The sequence below is a fragment of the Hyperolius riggenbachi genome, chromosome 1 (genome assembly GCF_040937935.1).
Source record: "Hyperolius riggenbachi isolate aHypRig1 chromosome 1, aHypRig1.pri, whole genome shotgun sequence".
NCBI lineage: Eukaryota > Metazoa > Chordata > Amphibia > Anura > Hyperoliidae > Hyperolius > Hyperolius riggenbachi.
This window is the reverse complement of record NC_090646.1, coordinates 548,147,105-548,171,206: the sequence shown is the minus strand read 5'-3', so window position 1 is coordinate 548,171,206 and position 24,102 is coordinate 548,147,105. Positions and strand designations below refer to the sequence as shown.

Below are 24,102 nucleotides of genomic sequence, written 5' to 3'. Positions count from 1 at the left end.
TTCTGGTTTCAGACACTACTGCAGCCACATAGTTCAGCAGGTCTGCCAAGCAACTGGTATTGTTTAAAAGGAACTCAATATGGTAGCCTCCATATCCTCACTTCAGTTGTCCTTTAACCCTAGAAATGTTCATGCAAAGCTCAATTTGAAGCTCACCCCTAAATATTATGAGGCTCATTTATGAGCATTTGAAATAACTGTCTCATAGCAACAAACCTGAAGCAGAATGACAGTCTCAGAACAAACATCTGATTGGCTGCTATACAGGGAGGTCTTACTTTAGAATCTAAGATAAAATCAAGTTCTACATGAGAATGACTAATGAATAAAAGGCTTTCTGCACAACCGTGGTAACATTTTAAGCACTGAATTTAATTAAATGGACTCCAAAAGCCAGAATACGCCCCAACCCACAAGATATCTTGTACTTCCACGTCAAGGGAAAGAAAGTATAAAGTCAAATGCTGTTTTGCCTGCAAAAGCCAGCAAAACCTTCCACAAAATAGCCATGCTGTTCAGTGCAGAACAGAGATGATTTTGAAAAACAAACTACGGATTGTGATCTAATTGGGCTGGCAAAATGCTGCATAGAAGTATGCTAACACACAACAGTCATGTCCAAGCCAGTGCATAGAGGAGATAAAGCACTTATGGTAATTGCAAACATTAATATGTTCATAAAGCTTTTACAGTTTAGCAATGGTCCATAGAAAGATACCCATTCAAACACTGGGAGTGAAAGGCTTGGAGATTACAAGAGCAGAAAATGACTTTAAACTCATAAAAAGAAAAGAAAAGAAAGAAAAAGAAAAGAAATCCACAAACCAGCAAATAGCAGGAAGCCACCAGAAAAGGCATAAGAAAAAAATAAATTTTCAACTTTCCCCACCCTAACAGGCAGAACTCAAATCAAGTGGAAAAAGAATTTGGCAGATTGTACAAGTAAGGGTGCAGAAATTACAATTTAAGATGAAATAGAAAACCAAATTTGATATATTCTCAGATTTAAACGTGGGTAACCAATCCTTCCAGAGGAGATGACGCCATATTGGAGACTGATGTACTGTGATATGACCAGCTGGAGCATAACTGATGTCTCCTATCAACAGTGCTTTTAGTAAGAAGCCAACAGTCAAAGCGCATATCCTTCGGTTGCACTAGAGGTTCCGGGCTATGCATCATCTATGAAGCAATACAAAGCTCTCCAGCTTTTCAGGAATTTGCCTTTTATATGATATATTGTGTTTGACAATTACACGTGCAGCCAGACACTGCAAGGTTGTGTGGTTGATAGGCTGGATTAAGTTCTTTGCCATTTCTTTCTCATCCAGCAAATCACAGGCAGTTTGGTTGTGTGAATTGGTAGAATCAAAATGTGCCCCGGCTTTTATAAGTAGATTCATAATATCTGGGTGGTTATTAAGAGCAGCAACGTGCAGCGCACTGTTCTGTTCGCAGTCTCTGACGTTAACATCAGCACCACACTCCAACAAGATGGCTGTCACCTGAAGAGAAGGGAATTTGCAAACAGGGTAGCGGCCAACACATGTGGTGTTCTTATCCACAGCCAGATGTAGAGGACTAAAGTTGCTTTTTCCTTTGGGCTGCAGCTTAAGGAACCTATATATATTCTGCTTTTTGAAGTGGTCTTGGTCCGAGCTGCAGGGAACCTTCTCCAGCAAACAGATCAAGTGCAAAATAATAGAGAGTGCCTTATTTAGCTGGACTTGGTCAGGAGGCATCAACGCTTGCTTGACAGCTCTGTCTATTTCCAAAACACTTTTACACAATATGCCCATGAGGTCGTCAAAAGTAACTGTAGTACCAAGCAAACCTTTAGCCCGATCCTGAAGCATGAAGGAAAAAAGCTCAGCAAAAGATAGCAGGCTACTGGAGGTCATTGGACTTAAAGGATCCAAGTTGTTCTGCTGCATGTCCAAGGCATACTTCCACAGATTGATACATCGCTTGAAGTTCCCAGAATCTGCATAGACTGCACCTCGATACCTGATGTAATAGGATGTATCCGGATGAGATGGGCCCAAAATTCGTTCTCTAATTAAAAGGGCTTGCATTCGCATCTCATCAGGGTCAGCAATAAGGCTGTCTAACTCTTCAGCGGTGTTCACCTCCTTGGCATAATCATAAGCCATAATCAATTCTTGCGGCACAGGCTTGCTGATAACATTAGTCCTATCACTGTATCTCATATCCATAGCTCTCTTCCAGTACTTTAAGGCACCAAGAAGGTCCCGCTTTTTATCAACAAATGTAGCTCCAAGAAGTTCAAGAGCATTGATGCGCTCAGTTTTACTGGTCTGTGGGTGCTGAGTCAGAAAGTCCACAATGTTGGTATGCCCAGTCACACTGGCGGAAAGAAGAGGAGTCATTCCATAACCATCCTTCTCCATTCTGGCTCCATATTTCAGAAGCATCTTCATGATTTCTAGGCTTCCAGATTCAGCACAGTCATGCAAAGCAGTATTACCTGCAAACAGAGCAAAGATAGATGTTAGTACATGAAACAAAGGAGCAAAGAAGAAAAAAAAACCATCAGTACAAATAGCACCAGTTAGTAAAAATCTAGTTAAAACGTGCTTGGACAAATCTTTTTAACTGAAACAGCCTTAGAAATGTCCATGGCTTCTTAAAAGAAAATTTTAGGAAAACCAATCTCCTTACTAGAGAATTTTCTCATAGGTAATTGATCTCAGAGCAAATATGATTTTAAAATAAAACTGAACCCAAAATAAAAAAATAAGGAAAGGACTTCGCAATGGAGAGGAAAGGATCCTATAGCCCTTTCTCAGTCTTCTTTTGGACCCTTTGTTTTAGTGCAGTCACCCAGTTACATGTATTCAAACAATTGGTCGAATACCTCTTCAGAGACAATGAGTGATCTCGAAACCTTCCGATGGCTCTCAGAGGTGGAAAATTCAAGCGGGGACACCACTGGAACCAGGACCCCAAGAGCGGATAGAGAATGCTCTATAGGATCCAGAGCTATTTTTCCCCCTCTAGCTTCAGTTTTGCTTTATAGGGACTGAGCTCCTCTTATAGGCATGCCATTAAGACTCCAACCAGTACTGCAATGTCCCTCTCTGTTAGAGAAGCGCATCACTAATGAAGCAGGAAGAGGAAGGGACACACATGGCCATTGCAAGAAGCTCCTCCAGAGGAGTCATAGCACGAGTTTATTGGCAGTCATCTGGTTTAAAGGCATGCCCATGAGAAGTGCTTTGAGTCCCTTTAACTGTTGTCAGGGTCTTCGGACTAAAGGTACTCCTGGAACAATTCAAAGGAAAATAAAAAAAAAAAAAAAAAAGAGAAAAAACCAACAACAATATACTGAAGGAACTGTATCTCCTCTGACTTCTCCCATACCTCTGTAAACCACTGGCTCAGAAGTGCACGCGCCAGTTTTCAATGATTAGGGTGCATTCACACTGCATTAGTTGTAGAATAATTCTCTGCATGTCAAATCACTGCTCATACTATTCTCAACTCTGCATTGTAATTGAACATATTCTAACTCGCTGTATTTAGGCTTTGAATGAAGGTGTATGGTATCATGCATGCTGTATCCATTGCACTTCACACAACATCTGAATTATGCAATGCACACCGTGTAAATACAGCCTTAGGCTTGGTTTACAGCGAAAGGGTTATGCACATACATCACGTCTTTTGCAGTGCAATTTCCATGGATCATCATCTGGGAGATGCAAAAACTACACATCCAGTGTCCACCAAGTCTTAAAAGCGGCTGCCACAACCCAAACTCTGCACATGCAAGTATTTTTACCCATCGTTTACCATGATGCCCTCAAACTGTTTGTGTGTATGGCCTCATTGGATTTCATGGTTCGTAGTTAAAGGGATACTTAAGTCAAAAATAAAAAACGATTTTTACTCACCTGGGGCATCCCTCAGCCCTCTGAAGCTGTATGGTGCCCTCGCAGCCTCGCTCTGATCCTCCTGTCCCCACCGGCGGCTACTTCCGGGTTCGGCGACAGCCGCCGACAGGCTGGGAACGCGAGTGATTCTCTGCGTTCTCAGCCGCTATATCACCCTCTATGCTGCTATAGCGTATATGTTATATGCTATAGCAGCATAGAGGGTGATATAGCGGCTGGGAACGCGGAGAATCACTCGTGTTCCCGAACCCGGAAGTAGCCGCCGGCGGGGCTTCAGGTGGCTTGAGGGATGCCCCAGGTGAGTAAAAATCATTTTTTTTTTTTGACTTAAGTATCCCTTTAAGATGGTAAAAACAGTGTAAATAAGGCCTAAATTGGTAAATAATTAATGGAGCATGAAGGTAGAAAATCAGACAGCGATGACAAATTGGATGCTGAGCTGTTTTCTCAGCACCATGTGAAACTTTTCTTCAGCTGTAGTGTATGAAGTTGATAAAACTAGGTCTCAATTCAGTGTTGAATCTTTTACTATAAGCACAAGTTTTTTTTTTTAATTTATTTAAAACTATACACTCACTAGTACATTATTCATGAAATTCACATAAAAAGCTCACAATATACGAAAATAGTGAAACGTCTAGGTCTTGCCCTTAGGGAAGGAACACACTAGGCAGGATCGCATTAATTTCCCCCATAGCACATAGTGGAAACCGCATATGCGATTCTGCCTAGTGTGTTCCTACCCTAAATTTTACTTTAACCACCAACCAGTTTATCATTCTGCACAGCTGAAAATAGACCAAGCTAAGCAAAAGAATCCTAATTAACTAATCAGAGGTAAGAAGATGCTGATTCCTAAGAACAGACTTATCGCACGAAGGCAACAGCATGTGTCACAAATGTACATTATCCTCTTAGGATCCAAACAAGCTGTTGAATCAAATCACTTGCAGAAATTTTAGCACCAAAATGTTATATATAACACACACACACACAAAGATGGGTCAAAACACAACTATAATTTTGTGATACAATTAATTATAATTTTTACCTATCCAGCTGACATGACAATCAGAACGTTGTATTCAGCAGACCAGACACCCTGGCCAGTGATCTGATGGGTGGACAGCTGGCCGATCACTGGCCAAGAGCATTGTTCTCCTTACACACCCCGCCTGCCGTAACTCACACACTGCTCTATCAGCCCTTAACCTCCTCACATAGAAACAGAACAAAGGCAAAGGTTAGCGAAGAGTCTGTACACACTGTTGCTCGCCATTTCTTGTACATGTGTACGAGGCTGTACATCCTCAGTTAAACATAATATAAGCATTATTGTTGGGGATGTTTTGGAGGAGAGAAAGATGGCAATTTGTTTCCTATGAAAGGCATACGCAACAAAAATAGCTGTCATTTCATAACTCAACACCACATTATTCCTTTTGGCCTTTGACTGTTACCAACCTAAAAATGATCCCAAAATACTCAACTTGTGCAATGGGTATCTGGATAAGCCAAGCCATGCTGATAGAACACCACATGACGGATTATTTTTCCCTGTCATCTGACCTGAATCACACTTGGGAGGAGTTTTAACTTTAAAGGCAACTCAGCACCTATATACAAAAATAAATAAAATTATCATCTCCTTGGAAAATGGGTGGGCTGGTGGTGGGGGTGATCAGCATTACTTACTTAAGGGGTCGGAAGTTGTGTTAGTTGGCCGTCCCGATATCACGCGTCATTACCACTGCGCAACCTATTGAGCATATTGGCCCTACATTCTGCAGCATGGCCGATCGTAAATGTAACCAATTTCAGCCAGATATTAGTCCCATTGTCGATTGGGCATGCTCTTGGCAGCATCAATTTTCGTCTGATCCGGCTATAATTATTGAAGGTCGATTGGCCACCAAGTCGCATGATGTATGGCCAACCTTAAAGAAAACCTGAACTGAAAATTAAAAGTCAAAATAAGCATACACAAGTCATACTTACCTTCCATGCAGTCTACTCCTCAGTGTCTTTCTCCTGTCCTGCGTGCTGTTTGTCCACTGATCAAGGGAATTTTCCATCCTCCATTTTGAAAATGGCCATTACCCATAACAGCTTTCTGGTCAGCACACAGTTAAACTGTAACATAGCCCACTTGAGCCATAGGGAAACATGGACATTACCTGGTACATCAGTTTTCCTCTCAGCTATAACTGACAGCAACTGATATTTTACTGACAGCAACTGATATATTTCAGATCTGACAAAATATTGTCAGAACTGGAAGGGATTATTGTCAGAAGAAACTGGTGAGCTGCTGAGAGGAACTGATGGCAAGGTAACTATGTAATGTTCATTTGAAGTTACCTCATGTGTTTATTTTAAATATTTTTAATCAGTACAGGTTCTCTTTAAGAATACATGCACAATAGTGATCCAATACCACTGGGGATGGACAAATCAGAAGTCAGGTTACCTACCTACTGTTTTATCCCACTGACCTAGAATATTCCCACTAATCAAAGGTAGCAAATGGAAGATTTACAGTAAACGGAGGGAGGGGGGTGTGGCACTAAGCACATTTTTCTGAATTTTAGCCCCGCTGGAGCACATATATAATCTTTTCCTTCTTTCATTTATATATTATACACTCACACACAGCGTTAACAGCTCCAATTATTACCGCTCAAGTGACATAACTTGAACCATCCCAGGTTGCTGCCAAGCAATTATACAGGCTGTACAAGCTTTTCATGTTCTTAACATGCAGACACGCCCAGTGCCAGGAATGTAACTGTACCTAAGCCAGAACCTAATGTACAGTACGCTGTCTATTTACATAGCAGCTTGCCAAATATTTCATCCACACTTTAACCCCTCACCTGCTTGTGAGATTCCCAAAGTCACAAACTGGCATCAGTGTGCCAGAGGCTTCTGACACAAAATACTGTAAAAAGAAGCCAAAACACACACGCACGTCTCCCAAGTGGCTTAAAGGCCACAAAGTCCTGGTCACATGACACACCCCTTCCCATAAGGCACTGTAGCTTACAGGTGATAAAAACGTATGAACATGTTTCAATACTACACAATTTGTAGGGCTTTTTTTTGCAGTTGGAACATTAAAAATGATTCCATTATAAAATTCCCGTTTGCTGCGATTTTCCAAAACAGTAAGCCATATTTATCATGTATTGTATCATATTTCATGTCTGTACTGATAACACATTTCTAAAGCGCTTTTCTCCCTTAGGACCCAAAGAGCATAGGTTTGCCTCAGATGCGCAAACAGTTGTGGTCTGTCATGTGTTACTAGAAAAAAGTTATGTAATCATCAATGCCAGGTGGCATTTCAGTTCTGATTTAAATGACTGCGGGTTTGGAGTGGTCTTGATTGGGTGTAGCAAGGTGTTTCAAAGGATAGAGACAGCATGACAGAAGGCTGCGGCTCCAAAGGCTTTGAGTTGGACTCTGGGGGTTGCCGAGTTAGTAGAGCTTGAAGATCTGAGATTGTGGGAGGTGTGACAAATCTTCAGGTATCCGGGGCAGACATTGTGTAGAGATCTGAATGTCAGCATGCCAATTTTGAAGACTCTTTAAGACAGGAGGCTGAACTGCGCACTTGCTGAGCAGTTCAGCGTCTCGTCTGCCAGTGCAATTTGGGCACAAATTAAATGCAGCCGAATTGCAGCATAAGTGCCACCACACAGTCAAGCGCTGACACTCAGTGGTCACAAGGTGGCAGAGGACCACGGCAAGAAGAGTCTGACTACTCCATATGGCAGGGGGTGTGGGTGGGAGGGGGCACCTGTCTAACATCAATACAAAGCACTAGCGAGAGCCCAGCCAATTCAGGGGAGCCAGCTGACAGGCCTGAATTTACTGCTTGTCAGCTGCCTGTCTGACAGAGGCCTAAGTGCAAAACATACAAGGTAAGCAATCTCAAATGTGTTGTATAAAATCCAAAGGATTAGAAGTTGCGCTTCTTACACAAGAGATTTCTCCCCAAAAAAAGACAAATGTTATATGTATATAGTCACCACAATACCAACGATATTCAGGGGGGGGGGGGGGGGCGCTTGCTCACAAGGCCACAAATTCTCAATCCAATATAGTTCAATCAAGCAGCGCTCAAATCCAGTAACTCCTTAGATCCCAGATGGATAAAGTACAATACTGATTATATACAAGAAACACGCCAGTGTTCACTGCAGGACAGAGATGTGCCTTCACTGGAAACATTAAGTGGGGCAATTCCGTGTTCCCACTTGTCACTAACTACTTCAGCTCTCCTATGATCTGGACGAGGGTCCTTAAAAATGACCTTAAAACACAAGCCGAGACACTTCCATAGTGTTAAACTGTTTCAAAATTGTAATCGCTAAAACCACATAAAAGTATGGGCACCAGATCCGCGAAGTGTAAAGGCATATCTGATTAATGTCAGCATCCGCCGCGGTCGGATCCCGCTGCACGCCTCAGTCGCCAGACAATGTCCCACTCTCCTTCCTGGATTGCGTCCTGCGTGTCTCCAAGCTCCGGAGCAATCCAGGAAGTAGAGTGGGACGGTGTCTGGCGACTGAGGCATGCAGTGGGATCCGACCGCGGCGGATGCTTGACATTAATCAGATGTGCCTGTACACTTCGTGGATCTGGTATGTGGTTTTAGCAATTAAAATTTTGACAGTTTTCCACTATGAAAGTGTCTCGGCTTGGGTTTTAAGGTTATTTTTAAGGAACCCTCACCTAGGGCTGAAGTGCTTAGTGACAAGTGGGAACACGGTGAGTGTAACCCACTTGAGGGGAATTGCCCCCACTTAGTGTTTCCGGTGAAGGCACAACTCTCTTGTCCTGCAGTGAACACTGGGGTGTTTCTTGTACATAATCAGTATTGCACTATGAGTCTCTCTCTCTGTAGGGTGATTCGTGACCTTTATCCGTCTGGGATCTGAGTTACTGGATTTGAGCGCTGCTTGATTGAACTATAAATCTCAAATATGTGGCAATACTACCAGCATTATCTGGGTAGTCTTAATCAGAAATGCTTAATGAAATCCAATTACTTCTGGAATGGTTGTTAATTTAATGCAAACTGTATGCAGCTTGCTATGGAGATGATCAAAGTCAGCAGAAAGTCCATCTGATTGGCCCAATTCCAAGCTGCATAAAATCTGTATTCGGTCTGCATGCAGACTGGAATTACCAGCATCTCAGCCACCTCTACTTTTCATGTCCTGATCCTTAAGAGTTTTGCTCACTGTTTGAACAGGTTCAATGACGTAAATGGTCATGCCATTAATTGTGTTGCCAATACTTACAGCACTGAGGAGGTAAAGATACTCATACACTATGCAATATTCCCCAGCGGATTCGATTACAACCCCAACATGGCTGCCTGATCGCAATTTTGATTCATGCCCAGCTGAAATGTACTCACATAACACTGCATGTACATACGCTGGTAAGGTAGTGCCGCCGGGTCACACAGTTCGGGCACCGGGAGATAATGGAAGCACATAGGAGGGAACAAGTGGGTACAACTAAAGTGAACCTAAGTCTTGGTTCCCACTTGCAGCAAAACCATACCAGTTCAATACATTTTTTGCAAGCTCCGATCAGTGCAAGAAGCAGATCCTATGGTGCAGCGCAACTGCCGCCTCCCTGGAGAGACGAAAAAAACAAGCAGAGCAGACCCAGAACTGTGCGCTTCGCTTTGTGGAGAACGGATTAATCTTAAATGGGAACAGCGCCCAACTCTCCATAAAACAAATCGGATGTGAAAAACTTAGCTCTATGTGTAGTACTAATGGTAAATAGAACACTAGTAACAGAACGGTCTCAAATTTTTATTTTTGTTAGCAATTTGTTTTTGGATTGGTTTTTGAAAGAGCATAAAGTGCACAACGCCTACAGCTAGCCTTTATCAAACTAGGCACCTAGATTGCTAAAAGAAGGGCTGTACTGTACAGCTTTACCTGCCTGATTAGATCTAAAAAAGGCTGCAAGTGTTAAATGTAGGTGGGAATGGGACATGGCTACATTATAAAGCCACACCTTCTGCCTTGAAACCAACATGGCAACAGCCAGCCTCTCCAATGCATATTTGTGTATGGCCATGTGGGCAGGCAGGGAGTGTGGTTGACCAACTACTTCAAATACCCCTCTGTGGCATAATGGCTATGGGGGCACCGAAGAGGAAGCTAGCAAGACTATTACAACCCAGCCCTAATCTTAAGTGATGCTGCAAACCTGACAGTGGTCGTTGCTGAGGGTTTGTTCACACTGAATATGCTTGTATACATTTTGCCGCAGCGAACACGCATACTTTCCCACAGGGAATGCATATTAGTGTTCCTAGGCATGGTGTTATTCAAACACTGTTGTATGCTCTTGGTTTGAATGTCAGAGTTAAATTCATATGACTGGGTGACCCATTAAAGAAAAAGATGCACAAATAGAAAAAAACAAAACAAAAACCCATATTAATTCACCTATGCTCCCCCACCAATATGTGTATGAATGTTCCAATTGGTGAATCAGCTGATCATGGACTTTCCTCAGACCAACAGAGGTCAACAGTCTGCTGTTGGTTCTGCTTTAAATTCACATTTGGATATCAGGCAAAATGAATCTATGAAATGTTAAGTTCAGTGCATCGAACCATTGGATTTCTCTTGTTCCCCTGATGGCGTCATGTAATGATCTCTTTCACTCAGAGAAAGCAGAGCCATACTGCTCCTGTATTTCTTTTGTTGTACTGCTGTGAAGATCTGCATTTCTCTGGCTTGTTAACAGTGGTAAGCTGCAAGACATCAATACAAATGCTGAACAACTCCCCCTCCCCAATGACAGTTTAGTTGTGAATCTATTCATAGAGAATGAAGTGTGGAGGATAGGTAGCAAGGCGTGCTGCCTATATCCTCATGTATGCCCCAGTTTACTCCTACACCATTTACTGCCTCACTAAAAGTCTCAGGTAAACACACATTACAAAGGAAAAATGGGCACAGTTATCTAAATTGCACATGGTTTCTACTTATCACTCAAATTTAAAAATAAATGAACTTTTTAAGGGCAGCTGTCTAATGGGCCTCTTCCATTTAGCTTCGCAGATCACATTCCTGCAAAAGATAACACAACTGAAAAGCAATTAAATGTTCTGTGGGCTATTTTCTGTATGTCACACAGAAACCAGGAAACATGCACTGACTCAGTGGGTGTGAAGTACAGTGTATGAGTTGATGGCATGGCATCACTAAAGGAAGGTTTTAAGCGTATTTGCACTAGGAAGCACAGTCTATCGCTACCTTTTGAGCAACACTGGGTTCACTCCTCCTCTTCAGTGTTTACTAAGTTTAATAATGCTCTAGCTCAGGCTATGCTAATGCATAGTGTGAAACTTCCAGTTAGGTCCATAAATATTTGGACGGACAATTTTTTTCTAAACTTAGGTGCTGTACATTACCAAAAGGAATTTTAAATTAAACAACTCAGATGCAGTTGAAGTGCAGACTTTCAGCTTAAAGAGGAACTGTCAGGCTGCAAAAGCTAATTTAAACCTCTATTCTCCTGTGTTAAACAGTTTAGAAGGAAGCCAAAAAGGCAATACTGAAGTTAAAAATCTCTCTTAGTTTTGATGTGTGCTGAACTGCAAGGATGTTAGACCCAAGCTCTTAAGAAGCCGAGAGCCGCATACCATACAGCAAAGCATTCTGGGGCCCTCCCCTCGGCTGCTAGTGATAAGTTACATGGCTCGTTACAACCAGGGCTGTGGAGTCGGTCCAAAAATCCACCGACTCCTCAGTTTAGGATTCCACCGACTCCGACTCCACGACTCAGACTCCTCTAATTTGCATATTACAATTTTGTTGATTAAAAGTATGTAACATGAAATTCGTCTCTTAACTGCCAACGCTTAGGAATTTTACAAGACAACTGAAGTGAGAAGGATATGTAGACTACTATATTTATTCCCTTTAGACTAAAACTAGTCCTTGGTAAGAGTACTTGTAAAAGGTACAAACCGGAACAAAGAACATCTATCAGGCCCTAGGCAATGTAAGTGTGGGTACATGTAAGAATGATGTGCAGGTACTCTGCAGGGGAATAAGGAGATTGTAAACAGACAACACCTCTGTGTTCAATGTGCACAGCATTCTCAGTGGATTCCCTGCAGCTCTGTGGGGAGTGCATATGTAGAGTATAGTACTACTGTGTAACAAAGTAAACCTGAGACAGATGAAATTAAAGTTTTATACATACCTGGGGCTTCCTCCAGCCGCCTTCAGGATTATCAGTCCCTCGTTGTCCTCCTCCACCACCTGGATCTTCTGCTATGAGTCCAGGTACTTGAGCCAGTCGGGCGTAGTGCGCATGCACACACTGCGCCGCCAGGAGCATACTACACCTGTGCAGCACTATTGCGCAGGTGCAGAATGTTCCTGGCTGTGGTAACGGCATGCGGCCGGACAGCGCTGACTGGCTGAATTACCAGGACTCCTAGCAGAAGATCCGGGTGGTGGAGGACAGCGAGGGACTGATTAGCCTGAAGGGGGCTGGAGGAAGCCTCAGGTATGTATAAAACTTTACTTTTCATCCGTCTCAGTTACCCTTTAATTCGTAGTCACCAAACCAAATTTTAATAACATATCACATTACTTGATTTCATCAGCAAAGGGAGTGCATACATTTGCATAAATCAGTATCAATGCAGAATTATTTCCATCTCGTTGACCATCTCTATTAGTGACACAGCTACACATCAGGCTTTATTCTTACAGCATAGATGTTATTTAGTATATATAAGATTACTGTGTACACATCTTATATACAGTCACAATCAGATATGTATATCTGACCTTAAAAATACAGGGACTGCTTTATTGAAGCAGCACAAGTAACTAATTTTGATTGGTTTATTTCATTTTTGTGGACTAAGCACAGCTATTACTGTATATATACATTATTTTTAATGACTATTATCTGAGAAATAGAACATTTTATCATATTTTCTATTTTAATTACAGCTACAAATTCATTAGGAGTCGGAGTCGGAGCATCTTTTCCCGACTCCGACTCCAGGCACCCAAAATTGCCCGACTCCACGACTCCGACTCCACAGCCCGGGTTACAACAGCAGCAGCCCACAGCACTGAAAAAACTCCCGGCAGAGTACACTGCAGGAGTCCGCTATTGTTCCTAGCCACATGGCTAAATAATATTCACTGCACAGTAGTGTTTTACATTACCGATCTTTTGTGTGAGTCTAATCATCAGGAAGCAGGCAGGACATGACGACACATTTGACTTCATAGGAGACAGACAAACATGGAACCTGCCATGAGCTGTCAGGAGCATCATTCTCTGCAAATACTATATAAAGATTCTGTGAAATCCAAACGTGGACAGTGAAATGCATATGTAATGTAAGTACAGCCAATCTTTAGCTACTGATATGTGTTTATTTTCTCTGAGACCCTATACCTAACAGCTCCTCTTTAAAGTGTACCCGAGACAGCAAGCGTCCCAGATACCATACTACGTGTCCTTCGCCACCTCCCCAGGTGGCTACTGACAAACAATACTGCCTGAAAGCCTGGCTGAGTCACGATTGCACAGCTAGATGCGCTCCCAAGGTTGGTTGCGTGTTGCATTTGCACAGAACACTCCCAGGGATGGGAGCGCGACAGAGGAGGACGCCTGGCCAGGCTTTGCAATGAAGCAAGACTCGGCCAGGCTTCTGGGCAGTATTGCAGGTGACAAAAGCCACTTGGGGAGACAGTGAGGGACTTATCGGCCTTAAGGGGGCTTAAAGGGAACCTAAACTGAAAAAGGATATGGATTTTTCCTTTTAAAATAATACCAGTTGCCTGACACTCCTGCTGATCCTGGGTCTCTAATACTTTCAGCCACAGCCCCTAAACAAGCATGCATAGCAGGTGCTCTGACTGAAGTCAGACTGAATTAGCTGCATGCTTGTATCAGGTCTGTAATTCAGCCACTACTGCAGGCAAAGATATCACCAGGACTGCCAGGCAACTGGTATTATTTAAAAGGAAACATCCATATCCCTCTCAGTTTAGGTTCCATTTAACCATTTCAGCCCGCGGGGATTTTTCACCTTATGCATCAGAGCAATTTTCACCTCCTATTCATTCGCTAATAACTTTATCACTACTTATCACAATTTATTGATCTATATCTTGTTTTTTCCACCACTAATTAAGCTTTCTTTGGGTGGTACATTTTGCTAAGAATATTTTTTTATAAATGCATTTTAACAGGATTAATAAGAAAAAGGTATTATTTCTCAGTTTTCGTCCATTATAGCTTTAAAATAATTCACGCTACCATAATTAAAACCTATGTATTTTATTTGCCCGTTTGTCTCGGTTATGACACCATTTACATTTTGTCCCTATCACAATGTATGGCGCCAATATTTTATTTGGAAATAAAGGTGCATTTTTTTCCGTTTTGTGTCCATCACTATTTACAAGCATAATTAAAAAAAAAAAAAAAAAGTTCGTAGTATACCCCCTTCAAATGCATATTTAAAAAGTTTAGAGCCTTAACTATTTATGTCTTTTCATTGTAATTTTTTCTTCCATTAAAAATTTTATTTGGGTAATATTTTGGCGTGGGAAATAAACAGTTAATTTTTAATATTATATGTGTAGATTGTAATGTAAAAAATATGTAGATGTAGTTTTACTATTTGACCACCTTGAATTTTTTCCCCCCTCCTTGTGCTTCGGTGGAAAGACTGAAGCCTCTAGTTAGAGCGCTTCGTTTTTTTCTGCTGGGAAGATGGATAGGTGATCGGGAACCATGTTCCCGTTTCACTGATCCCAGGGCTACCGGGGGCGCGCCGAAGCGCGGCACCGCAGCAGAGCAGCCGCCCGGACGTGAGCTTCACGTCCGGCCGGCAGAAATAGTTAAGGAAGCCACAAGTAAGTATGGAACCTGAGACGCTTCTCGTCTCATTCTCTTTAAAGGGAACCAGAGAGGATGACACATACATACCTGGGGCTTCCTCCAGCCCCATACGCACGGATCGCTCCCACGCCGCCGTCCTCCGCTGCCTGGATCCGCCGCCACCGGGTCCCCTCATTGCCGCAAGTCGGCGAGTCGGCCGGCGGACGCGGCCAATTGTCCGCATCACAGGGTGCTCTCCCCATACAGATACGCATGTGGCTGCCCACTGCGCAGCCGCATGCGTACGTGTATGGAGGGAGCCCCTGTGATGCGGACAATTGGCCGCGTCCGCCGGAAGTGACGGGCCCGGTACCGGCGGATCCAGGAAGCTGAGGACGGCGGCGTGGGAGCGATTCAGGCTTATGGGGCTGGAAGAAGCCCCAGGTATGTTTGAAATCTTTCCCTTCCCCCCGTTCCTCTCTGGTTCCCTTTAATAGCAGGTTCAGACTGAGCCTGGCCTCTCGTTTCAATGCTTTTCTGCAAGTGTGTAGAAAAGCATTCGTCAACTTTCGGTGACACTTCCAGGCATGCAGTTTTGTTTTTTTCAAACACACGGGACACGGAAGTGTGGCGGTAGATCCTGCTTCCAGGGTCAGCTAAAACGCTGGGCGGATGGCAAAACCAGGCTCAAAACGCAGTGTTCGTGCAAGCACCGGTTAGCAATCGCACCGATGGCTGTTCATTAATCTGAATAACAGCGTTAAACAACGAGTGCTAAGACCTTCTAACATCGCAGAACCCAGGCCGTCCGTGTGACCCAGGCTTTAATTTAGCAGGGTGAACAAAACGATTGCAGAAAAATGTGAGGCAACTAACGCAAGCACTGGTGAACGCAGCAACGAAAAAATACCTGGACGTCCACTAAAAACTACAGTGGGGATACTCACAGAATCATTTTCATGGTGAAGCGATACCCGCTTCGCAACAGCCAACTAAGTGAACACTACTCTCCAGGGGCTAGGCATATTCATATTCAAGTCTCTTCTCCAAGAGAAGACTGTATGAAAGTAAATACAGAGGGTGGACTGCAAGGTGCAAGCCAATGAAATGCCTCAAAAATAGAAAGGCTCGATTGGACTTTGCTAAGGGCTCTTTCACATTAGAGCCCTTTTCCTGCGTTTTAACGCAAAGTCAATACTTTGCGTTTACCAAGGCAAAAACGAAAGTCCATAGACTTTCATTTTACCTTTCACACCCGACGCTGCATTTTGGTGCAACGCACCCGGGAGCGTTGAACCGCCGGCAGTTTCCCCGTCAGGTGAAAATAATAGCTACCGCCGCTGACTGAGTCACACCGCAGTATCCCGACACGTCGCAGGATACTCAACACGTGCAGGAGAACGGCTCCTGCATGTGTTGTCTAATGTGAAAGAGACTTCATCTTTAAAAAAAAAAAAAAGCCAGCACAGTTCTGGAAAAACATTCTTTGGACAGTTGAAACTGAGATCAACCTCTACCAGAATGTGGGCAAGAAAAAAGTATGGAGAAGGGGTGGAACAGCTTCATGACATGACATGACAGGACAGAAGCAGCCGAATTAATTCTGAGGCGTTCAGACACCTACCATCTTGCTCAAATCCAGCTAAATGCAGGCAAACTGATTGGACGCATTTCATGATACAAATGGACAATGACCCAAAACATACAGCCAAAGCAAGCAAGGTGTTTATTAAAGCAAAGAAGTGGAATATTCTTGTATTCTTGAATGGCCAAGTCAGTCACCTGATCTTAACCCAACTTAGCATGCATTTCACTTGTTGAAGACTAACTTCATCTCATCTGGCCACCACAATCCCCAGACCTCAACATTGAGCATTTATGGTCGTTATTAGAGATTCAAGTAAGAAGTCGATTTCTGCCGCCATTGTCTCTAAAAGACCTGGAGGGTGTTTTAACTGAAGAATGGGCTAAAATTCCTTTGGAAACAATTCACAATTTGTATGAATCAATACCTCAGAGAATTGAGGCTGCAATTGCCACAAAAGGTGGACCTACACCATATTAATATAGTTTGTTGATTTTAAAGGCGTTTCCATTATTTTGTCCAACCCCTGTACATATGGTAGTCGGGGTAAAGACTTCCATTGCCTCCTGACCGTGATTGCTGTGAGACAATCACATTTCTTAAAAGGGCATGAATGGCTCTGGTCTTAAAGGAGAACTGCAGAGAGGTATATGGAGGCTGCCATGTTTATTTCCTTCTAAGCAATACCAGTTGCCTGGCAGCCTTGCTGATCCTCTGCCTCTAATACTATTAGCCATAGCCCCTGAAAAAGCATTCAGCAGATCAGGTGCTTCCGATTTTAAAGTCAGATCTGACAAGACTAGCTGCATGCCTGTTTCTGGTGTTATTCAGATACTACTGCAGAGAAATAGCCCAGCAGGGCTGCCAGGCAACTGGTATTGATTAAAAGGAAATAAATATGGCAGCCTCCGTATACCTCTTGCTTCAGTTCCCCTTTAAAAAGGGGCCAGAGCCGTCCAGTCACTAAGTGGTTAATTTCAACTTACAGTGAGCTATGAATTTCCAAACCTGGCTGAAGCTGAACTAGCACCTCTCTGTAAGCCTGGCGTCTGTACTCGCTGTGAAGTATACGCAAGTCTAGACACTTCCCAGCTTGTTACACAAGTAATTAGTTGGACACCATAGTCTGTTACTCATTTTCCACACCTGGACTATCAACTGCCTGGCAGCAAACGTGGACACTCCCACAGCACTCACTGTTATGCTAGGTACACGCAATGACATTTTCTGACAGATTTAATGTCAGATCAATTATTTCCAACATGTCTGATCTTATTTCCAATTGATTTTCCGTTCACTTCTATGGAAAAATGGATTGGAAATCAGATTGGACACTGATATAATCGCAGGGCTGTGGAGTCGGTCGAAAAAATCCACTGACTCCGACTCCTCAGTTTAGGATTCCACCGACTCCGACTCCACGACTCAGACTCCTCTAATTTGCATATTACAATTTTGTTGATTAAAAGTATGTAACATGAAATTCGTCTCTTAACTGCCAACGCTTAGGAATTTTACAAGACAACTGAAGTGAGAAGGATATGTAGACTACTATATTTATTCCTTTTAGACTAAAACTAGTCCTTGGTAAGAGTACTTGTAAAAGGTACAAACCGGAACAAAGAACATCTATCAGGCCCTAGGCAATGTAAAGGTGCGTACACACATGCGACTATAGTCGTTTGTAACGATCGTTCCCCGATCTTTACCAACGACGATCGTTACAAAAAACGAACCACCGACTATTAAGTCTAACGACGAACGAGCCAAATCGCTACAAAAGAAAGTTCTGTCTCGGCGGATTTTTCCCAACGACGATCGTTTGCAAAAGTAGTACATCGTTGGAAACGATCGTTCGTACCAGGCTGGACATGCGCATTTCACTTTTTCTCCATGGAATTTTACAATTTTATGCGCAGGCGCATTAAGTGCTTTTACGTGGTGTAACGTTCGTTCTAACGATGTGATCGTTACACACTTTTTAGAACTAACTTTACTTCGGTCGTTCTTTCGTCAATTAAAAGATCGTTCGTCGTTAACAACGAACGATCGTTGTCGCATGTGTGTACGTAGCATAAGTGTGGGTACATGTAAGAATGATGTGCAGGTACTCTGCAGGGGAAGAAGGAGATTGTAAACAGACAACACCTCTGTGTTCAATGTGCACAACATTCTCAGTGGATTCCCTGCAGCTCTGTGGGGAGTGCATATGTAGAGTATAATACTACTGTGTAACAAAGTAAACCTGAGACAGATTAAATTAAAGTTTTATACATACCTGGGGCTTCCTCCAGCCGCCTTCAGGATTATCAGTCCCTCGTTGTCCTCCTCCACCACCTGGATCTTCTGCTATGAGTCCAGGTACTTACTACACCTTACTACTACACCTGTGCAGCATTATTGTGCAGGTGCAGAATGTTCCTGGCTGTGGGAGCGGCATGCGGCTGGACAGCGCTGACTGGCTGAATTACCAGGACTCATAGCAGAAGATCCGGGTGGTGGAGGACAGCGAGGGACTGATTAGCCTGAAGGGGGCTGGAGGAAGACCCAGGTATGTATAAAACTTTACTTTTCATCCGTCTCAGTTACCCTTTAATTTGTAGTCACCAAACCAAATTTTAATAACATATCAAATTATTTGATTTCATCAGCAAAGGGAGTGCATACATTTGCATAAATCAGCATCAATGCAGAATTATTTCCACCTCATTGACCATCTCTATTAGTGACACGGCTACACATCAGGCTTTATACTTACAGCATAGATGTTATTTAGTATATATGTTACGGCCAGAACCCGAAGTTTGGCCACTTCTAGTTCTGGCCGGCCACTTCGGGTTCTGGCCGGCCAATGCGCGAAGTGGCCGCTGCGCTGCGGCCAATGTTAGAAATGGATTGATTCCTCTCAGGTTAATGTATCTTCTGACCGCAGCGCAGCGGCCAAACGTATCACAACTTAGTGAATTTATTGCAATTCAGCCGGCGGCAATGTAACAATTCAAGCCGCCGGCTTTTTCTCTGCGCCTCTCTCTCCTTCCCCCCCCCCCCCCCCCCTCTCGCTCCTCTTCTATGGGCAGCCGGCGGGGACACGAGTGGCAGCTGGAGTCGTTCGTCGCGGCAGGGGAATCCTGCCGTTCTTGCAGAGCGGGTGCTGGCAGAAGCAATGTCTGCAGCCTCCCCGCTCTGCTGCCCTGGCGCCACGAACGACTCTCGGGGACACGAATGTCCCCGCCGGCTGCCCATAGAAGAGGAGCGAGGGGGGGGGGGGGGGAAGGAGAGAGAGGCGCAGAGAAAAAGCCGGCGGCTTGAATTGTTACATTGCCGCCGGCTGAATTGCAATAAATTCACTAAGTTGTGATACGTTTGGCCGCTGCGCTGCGGCCAGAAGATACATTAACCTGAGAGGAATCAATCCATTTCTAACATTGGCCGCAGCGCAGCGGCCACTTCGCGCATTGGCCGGCCAGAACCCGAAGTGGCCGGCCAGAACTAGAAGTGGCCAAACTTCGGGTTCTGGCCGTAACATATATAAGAGATTCCTGTGTACACATCATATATACAGTCACAATCAGATATGTATATCTGACCTTAAAAATACGGGCACTGCTTTATTGAAGCAGCACAAGGAACTAATTTTGATTGGTTTATTTCATTTTTGTGGACTAAGCACAGCTATTACTGTATTTATACTGTATATATACATTACTTTTAATGACTATTATCTGAGAAATAGAACATTTTATCATATCTTCTATTTTAATTACAGTTACAAATTCATTAGGAGTCGGAGTCGGTGCATTTTTTCCCGACTCCGACTCCAGGCACCCAAAATTGCCCGACTCCACGACTCCGACTCCACAGCCCTGTATAATCGGACAGTAAATCTGTCTGAAAATTGTATAATGTGTATCTAGCATTAGGAACAGTGTTTAACAGGTAGGATTTTGTTGGTTTAAATGTAAGCTAGGTGAAATATGATCAGCCATTATACCCTGTACAGTGTCCTCCCCAGAACGGTTTTCCAGCCGGGTGGCATGTAAAAGTACCCGGGTGGGGTGAGATGAGAATGCCAGGCTGGTGCTTCTGTGCTCAACTCTGCTTACAGCATAGGAGGAAGAGAGCCGATGACAGCCGGATGCTCACCAAAAGTAGCCGGGAGGAGCATCCGGTTAAAGAGCCTGGGGAGAACACTGCTGTAATGTTTTTTACTGAACAGATAGGACTTCCTTTTTCCAAGCAATATTGGTGTTTCATATTAAAGTGGACCTGAACTCAGAACTTCCTCTCTGCTCTAAAAGATACGCAACAGCATAATAATCTTTAAAGAAAATGTCTGTTACAGCTGATATAGATCCTGCAATAAATCTGCATTGTTTCTACTTCCTGCTTTCATGGGAGCAGACATGTTAACATCCTGTGCTTTCAAATGAGCTTATCTGCCGTAGCAGTCAGGTGAAACAGTGGAGAGAACAAGTTACAACTTGTGATTAGACACAGATTGTGGGAGAGGAATTAGACAGGCTAAACTCTACAAATACACACAGGATGCATTTCTCCGTTTTCCTTCTGTCCTGTGCAAGAGTTCAGGTCCACTTAACATGATAGGTTACTTACACTGCAGTGTGCTTATAATAACTTAAAAAGACTCTGAAGCGAGAATAAATCTCGCTTCAGAGCTCATAGTAAGCAGGGGCATGTGTGCCCCTGCTAAAACGCAGCTATCCCGCGGCTTAACGGGGGTCCCTTCACCCCCAAACCCACCCCCGCAAACCTTGGTCGTAGATATGGTCATTCCTGGAGGCAGGGGCTAACGGCTGCAGCCCTGCCTCCAGTCGCGTCTATCAGCAGCGCATCGCCGCCTCTCCCCCGCCCCTCTCAGTGAAGGAAGACTGAGAGGGGCGGGGGAGAGGCGGAGATACGCGCTGACAGACGCACGTGGGGCAGGGCTGCGGCGGTTAGCCCTGCCCCAACCAGGAAGAGGGGATGCGCTGCACGGAGGGGGATTTGGGGGTGAAGGGACCCCCGTTTAGCGGCGCGATAGCGGCGGTTTAGCAGGGGCACACATGCCCCTGCTGACTCTTTAAAGTGTAACTGTTGGGAATAAAATCAATAAAAATACATTTATATTTGGTAAACAAGTAATAAGGATGCTAATCAGGCAATCTAAAAGTAAAAAAAAAAAAAAAAAAAAAAAAATCACTATTACTTTTCTTGTTGATAAATGATCAGTTTGCCTGACTCTTATTTGGTACATTGCCGCACAAAAGGAAGTTGCAGGGCAGGCTGGGTTGTCTCATTGCTTCTTTACTTTCCTCTCAGGCTTAGGCCCCGTTCACACTTGCGTTCTGGGATGCAAACGGACCGGATCGGGACCAGATTGGAACCTTACGGTTCCGATCCGGACCGTTTGCATCAGGCATGAATCAGGCTGCCATCCGGATCAGTGTGGTAAAAATAGCGAAAAAAACTATTAAAATTGTTGGGGTGTGGGAAGTCAGCAGAAGGTGCACCTGTAGAATCAGGGTTCCTCCGCTGTTTAGGCCTCACCTCCACGTCCAACATACTGCCAACAGCTCCAGCAAAAAGTCACTGCTGCTCCACTCCAGGAATGCTGGGCCCATGTGTCCCCATCCGAAATGGCCGCTAGAATATGCAGAAGAAGTGGGGTAGAACGTCCGGTTTTGATAGCCAGTGTGTTTTGTGCTTTCCGTTCCCCATTGTTTTCTATATCCTGATGATGCAGTCAGGCTCCGGTCCGGGTGCGTGGGCCAGATGATCCGGACCCGAAAAATAGCGCGTGTTGGAAAAGTGTCCGGAGTCCGGATCCGGCTCCGTTCTGTACGGAACGTACGCATGTGAACGTCCGCATAGACTTTGCATTGCTATGCGGAACGTACGTTCCGTTTGTACAGTATACGGTCCGGATCCGATCAGGCGGATCCGGACAGCGAACGCTAATGTGAACCAGGCCTAAACTAATGCAACCTGATTGGCTGAAGCCGCTTTCCTCCATTTTCCCCTGCCACACCTCTGTTTTTCTGATTGGCCAATATTTCTCACGCTGAGACAATGCACTATTACACAAAGTGCACTATTGCAGAGCGGGGTGGGAGTGCCTGAAGACTGGGAGGAGGGCAGACAATGCATACACAATCAGGCAGATGAGAGTAAAGGTGACCACACACCATACAATTTTTTAAATATCTGTTCAATTTAAGAATTGCAATCAATTTTTCTGGCTGATTGTAACATTTCAAAAATATGACCAATGTACCACACACACACCTATGTTAAATTTTTCCCCAATTATGATAAAACTGATTGGAAACTGAGAAAATTGCTATGGTGTGTATATTAATAAATTGGCAAACACCATACAATCTTTAAAAAAATGGCATTCCGGATCGATATAAAATCGAAAAAACGGGAAATTCAATCGGATTTTTCAGTCGAATGAAAAAAAAAAAAAAAAAGTCATTTTATTCTATTGTGCGTGGCCACCTTTAGGGGAGGAAATTACATCAGGTTGGCTTCAACATAAGACAGTTAAAATGGAGAATCCCAAGAAGGATTTTCTCTTTTTTTTACTATAGAAAAATCACTAAAATCAAAAACGTGGATAGTACAACACATATGGTATGCAAGTAGCGCAAGTATTTGGCCCGTTTCACAGCGTTTTTTTTCTGGAACGTAACAGGAAGGTATACTGTACAAACGGAACAGATGTGAATGGATCCAATGTTAACCTAAGGATCCATTGACATGCGTCCATTGGTACGGATACGTTCTGGTCCCCGGACCTAAAAATTTCTGCAGGCCCTAATTTTCCGGACCGTTCTGCTTAGCGGAACGGATCCGGACAAAAATACAGCAGCATTGGGGGCAATGGGAAACAAACCGTTCCACGGGGGATGGGGGCATGGGCCGACGCAAATCTAGCGACGGGAGGGTGATAGGAGGGTGCAGCAGCCGGGTGGGTGGGCTAGGGAGGGTTTATACATACCTAATCTTCCGTGGCAGCCGGCGGTAGAGTCGTCTGTCTTTTTCCGCGTCATGTGACTAGTCACATGACACGCTGTATAGTCACAGCGGAAGAAGAGGAATCCTCTACCGCCAGCTGCTGCAGAAGATTAGGTATGTATATGCCGAGTGAAAACTGATCCGATCATTGATCATATCAGTTTTCATATGTGAACCGAGCCACGGACTGACCCATCTGGATCCGGTGATGCGGAGACCGAATCCGCTCACCGGATCCTTTTGGCTCATTTTGCAGATGTGAACCAGGCCTTTATATACTTACACACTCCAATGAGTTCTGGGTCACCATGAGCTTGCTGGTTAGTCTGTCCCTCTCTCTATATACTTATGAAGTTTTGAATCAGGATGATACCATTTATTGGCTAACTTAGAGATGGATAAACAGTGAGCTTTCGACTTATAAAAAGCCTTCGTCGGACTGGTTCCTGACCAAAACTGAATAACACAGCTTATATACACTAACATACAGGAGGAGAAACATTCTTTAGCAAACAAATGTAATTAGATGCCTTAAAGGTAGCCATACACTGGTCGATTTGCCATTAGATCGACCAGCTGAAAGATCCCTATCTGATCGAATCTGATCAGAGAGGGATCGTATGGCTGCCTTTACTGCAAACAGATTGTGAATCGGTTTCAGCCTGAAAC

General features: G+C 43.8%; 1 protein-coding gene across 4 annotated transcripts in view; it reads right to left on the bottom strand.

Moving 5' to 3' along the window:
- Nucleotides 1-351: 351 nt before the first annotated feature.
- The window catches only part of FEM1C (fem-1 homolog C), a 58,150-nt gene continuing 34,399 nt past the window's right edge, over nucleotides 352-24,102 (bottom strand). For all 4 annotated transcript variants that reach the window (XM_068247232.1, XM_068247225.1, XM_068247220.1 and 1 more), the window contains exon 3: nucleotides 352-2,488. In XM_068247232.1, coding sequence (XP_068103333.1) covers nucleotides 1,179-2,488 — 1,310 coding nt within the window. In that variant the 3' untranslated portion in view covers nucleotides 352-1,178. The remainder of the gene's footprint in view (nucleotides 2,489-24,102) is intronic.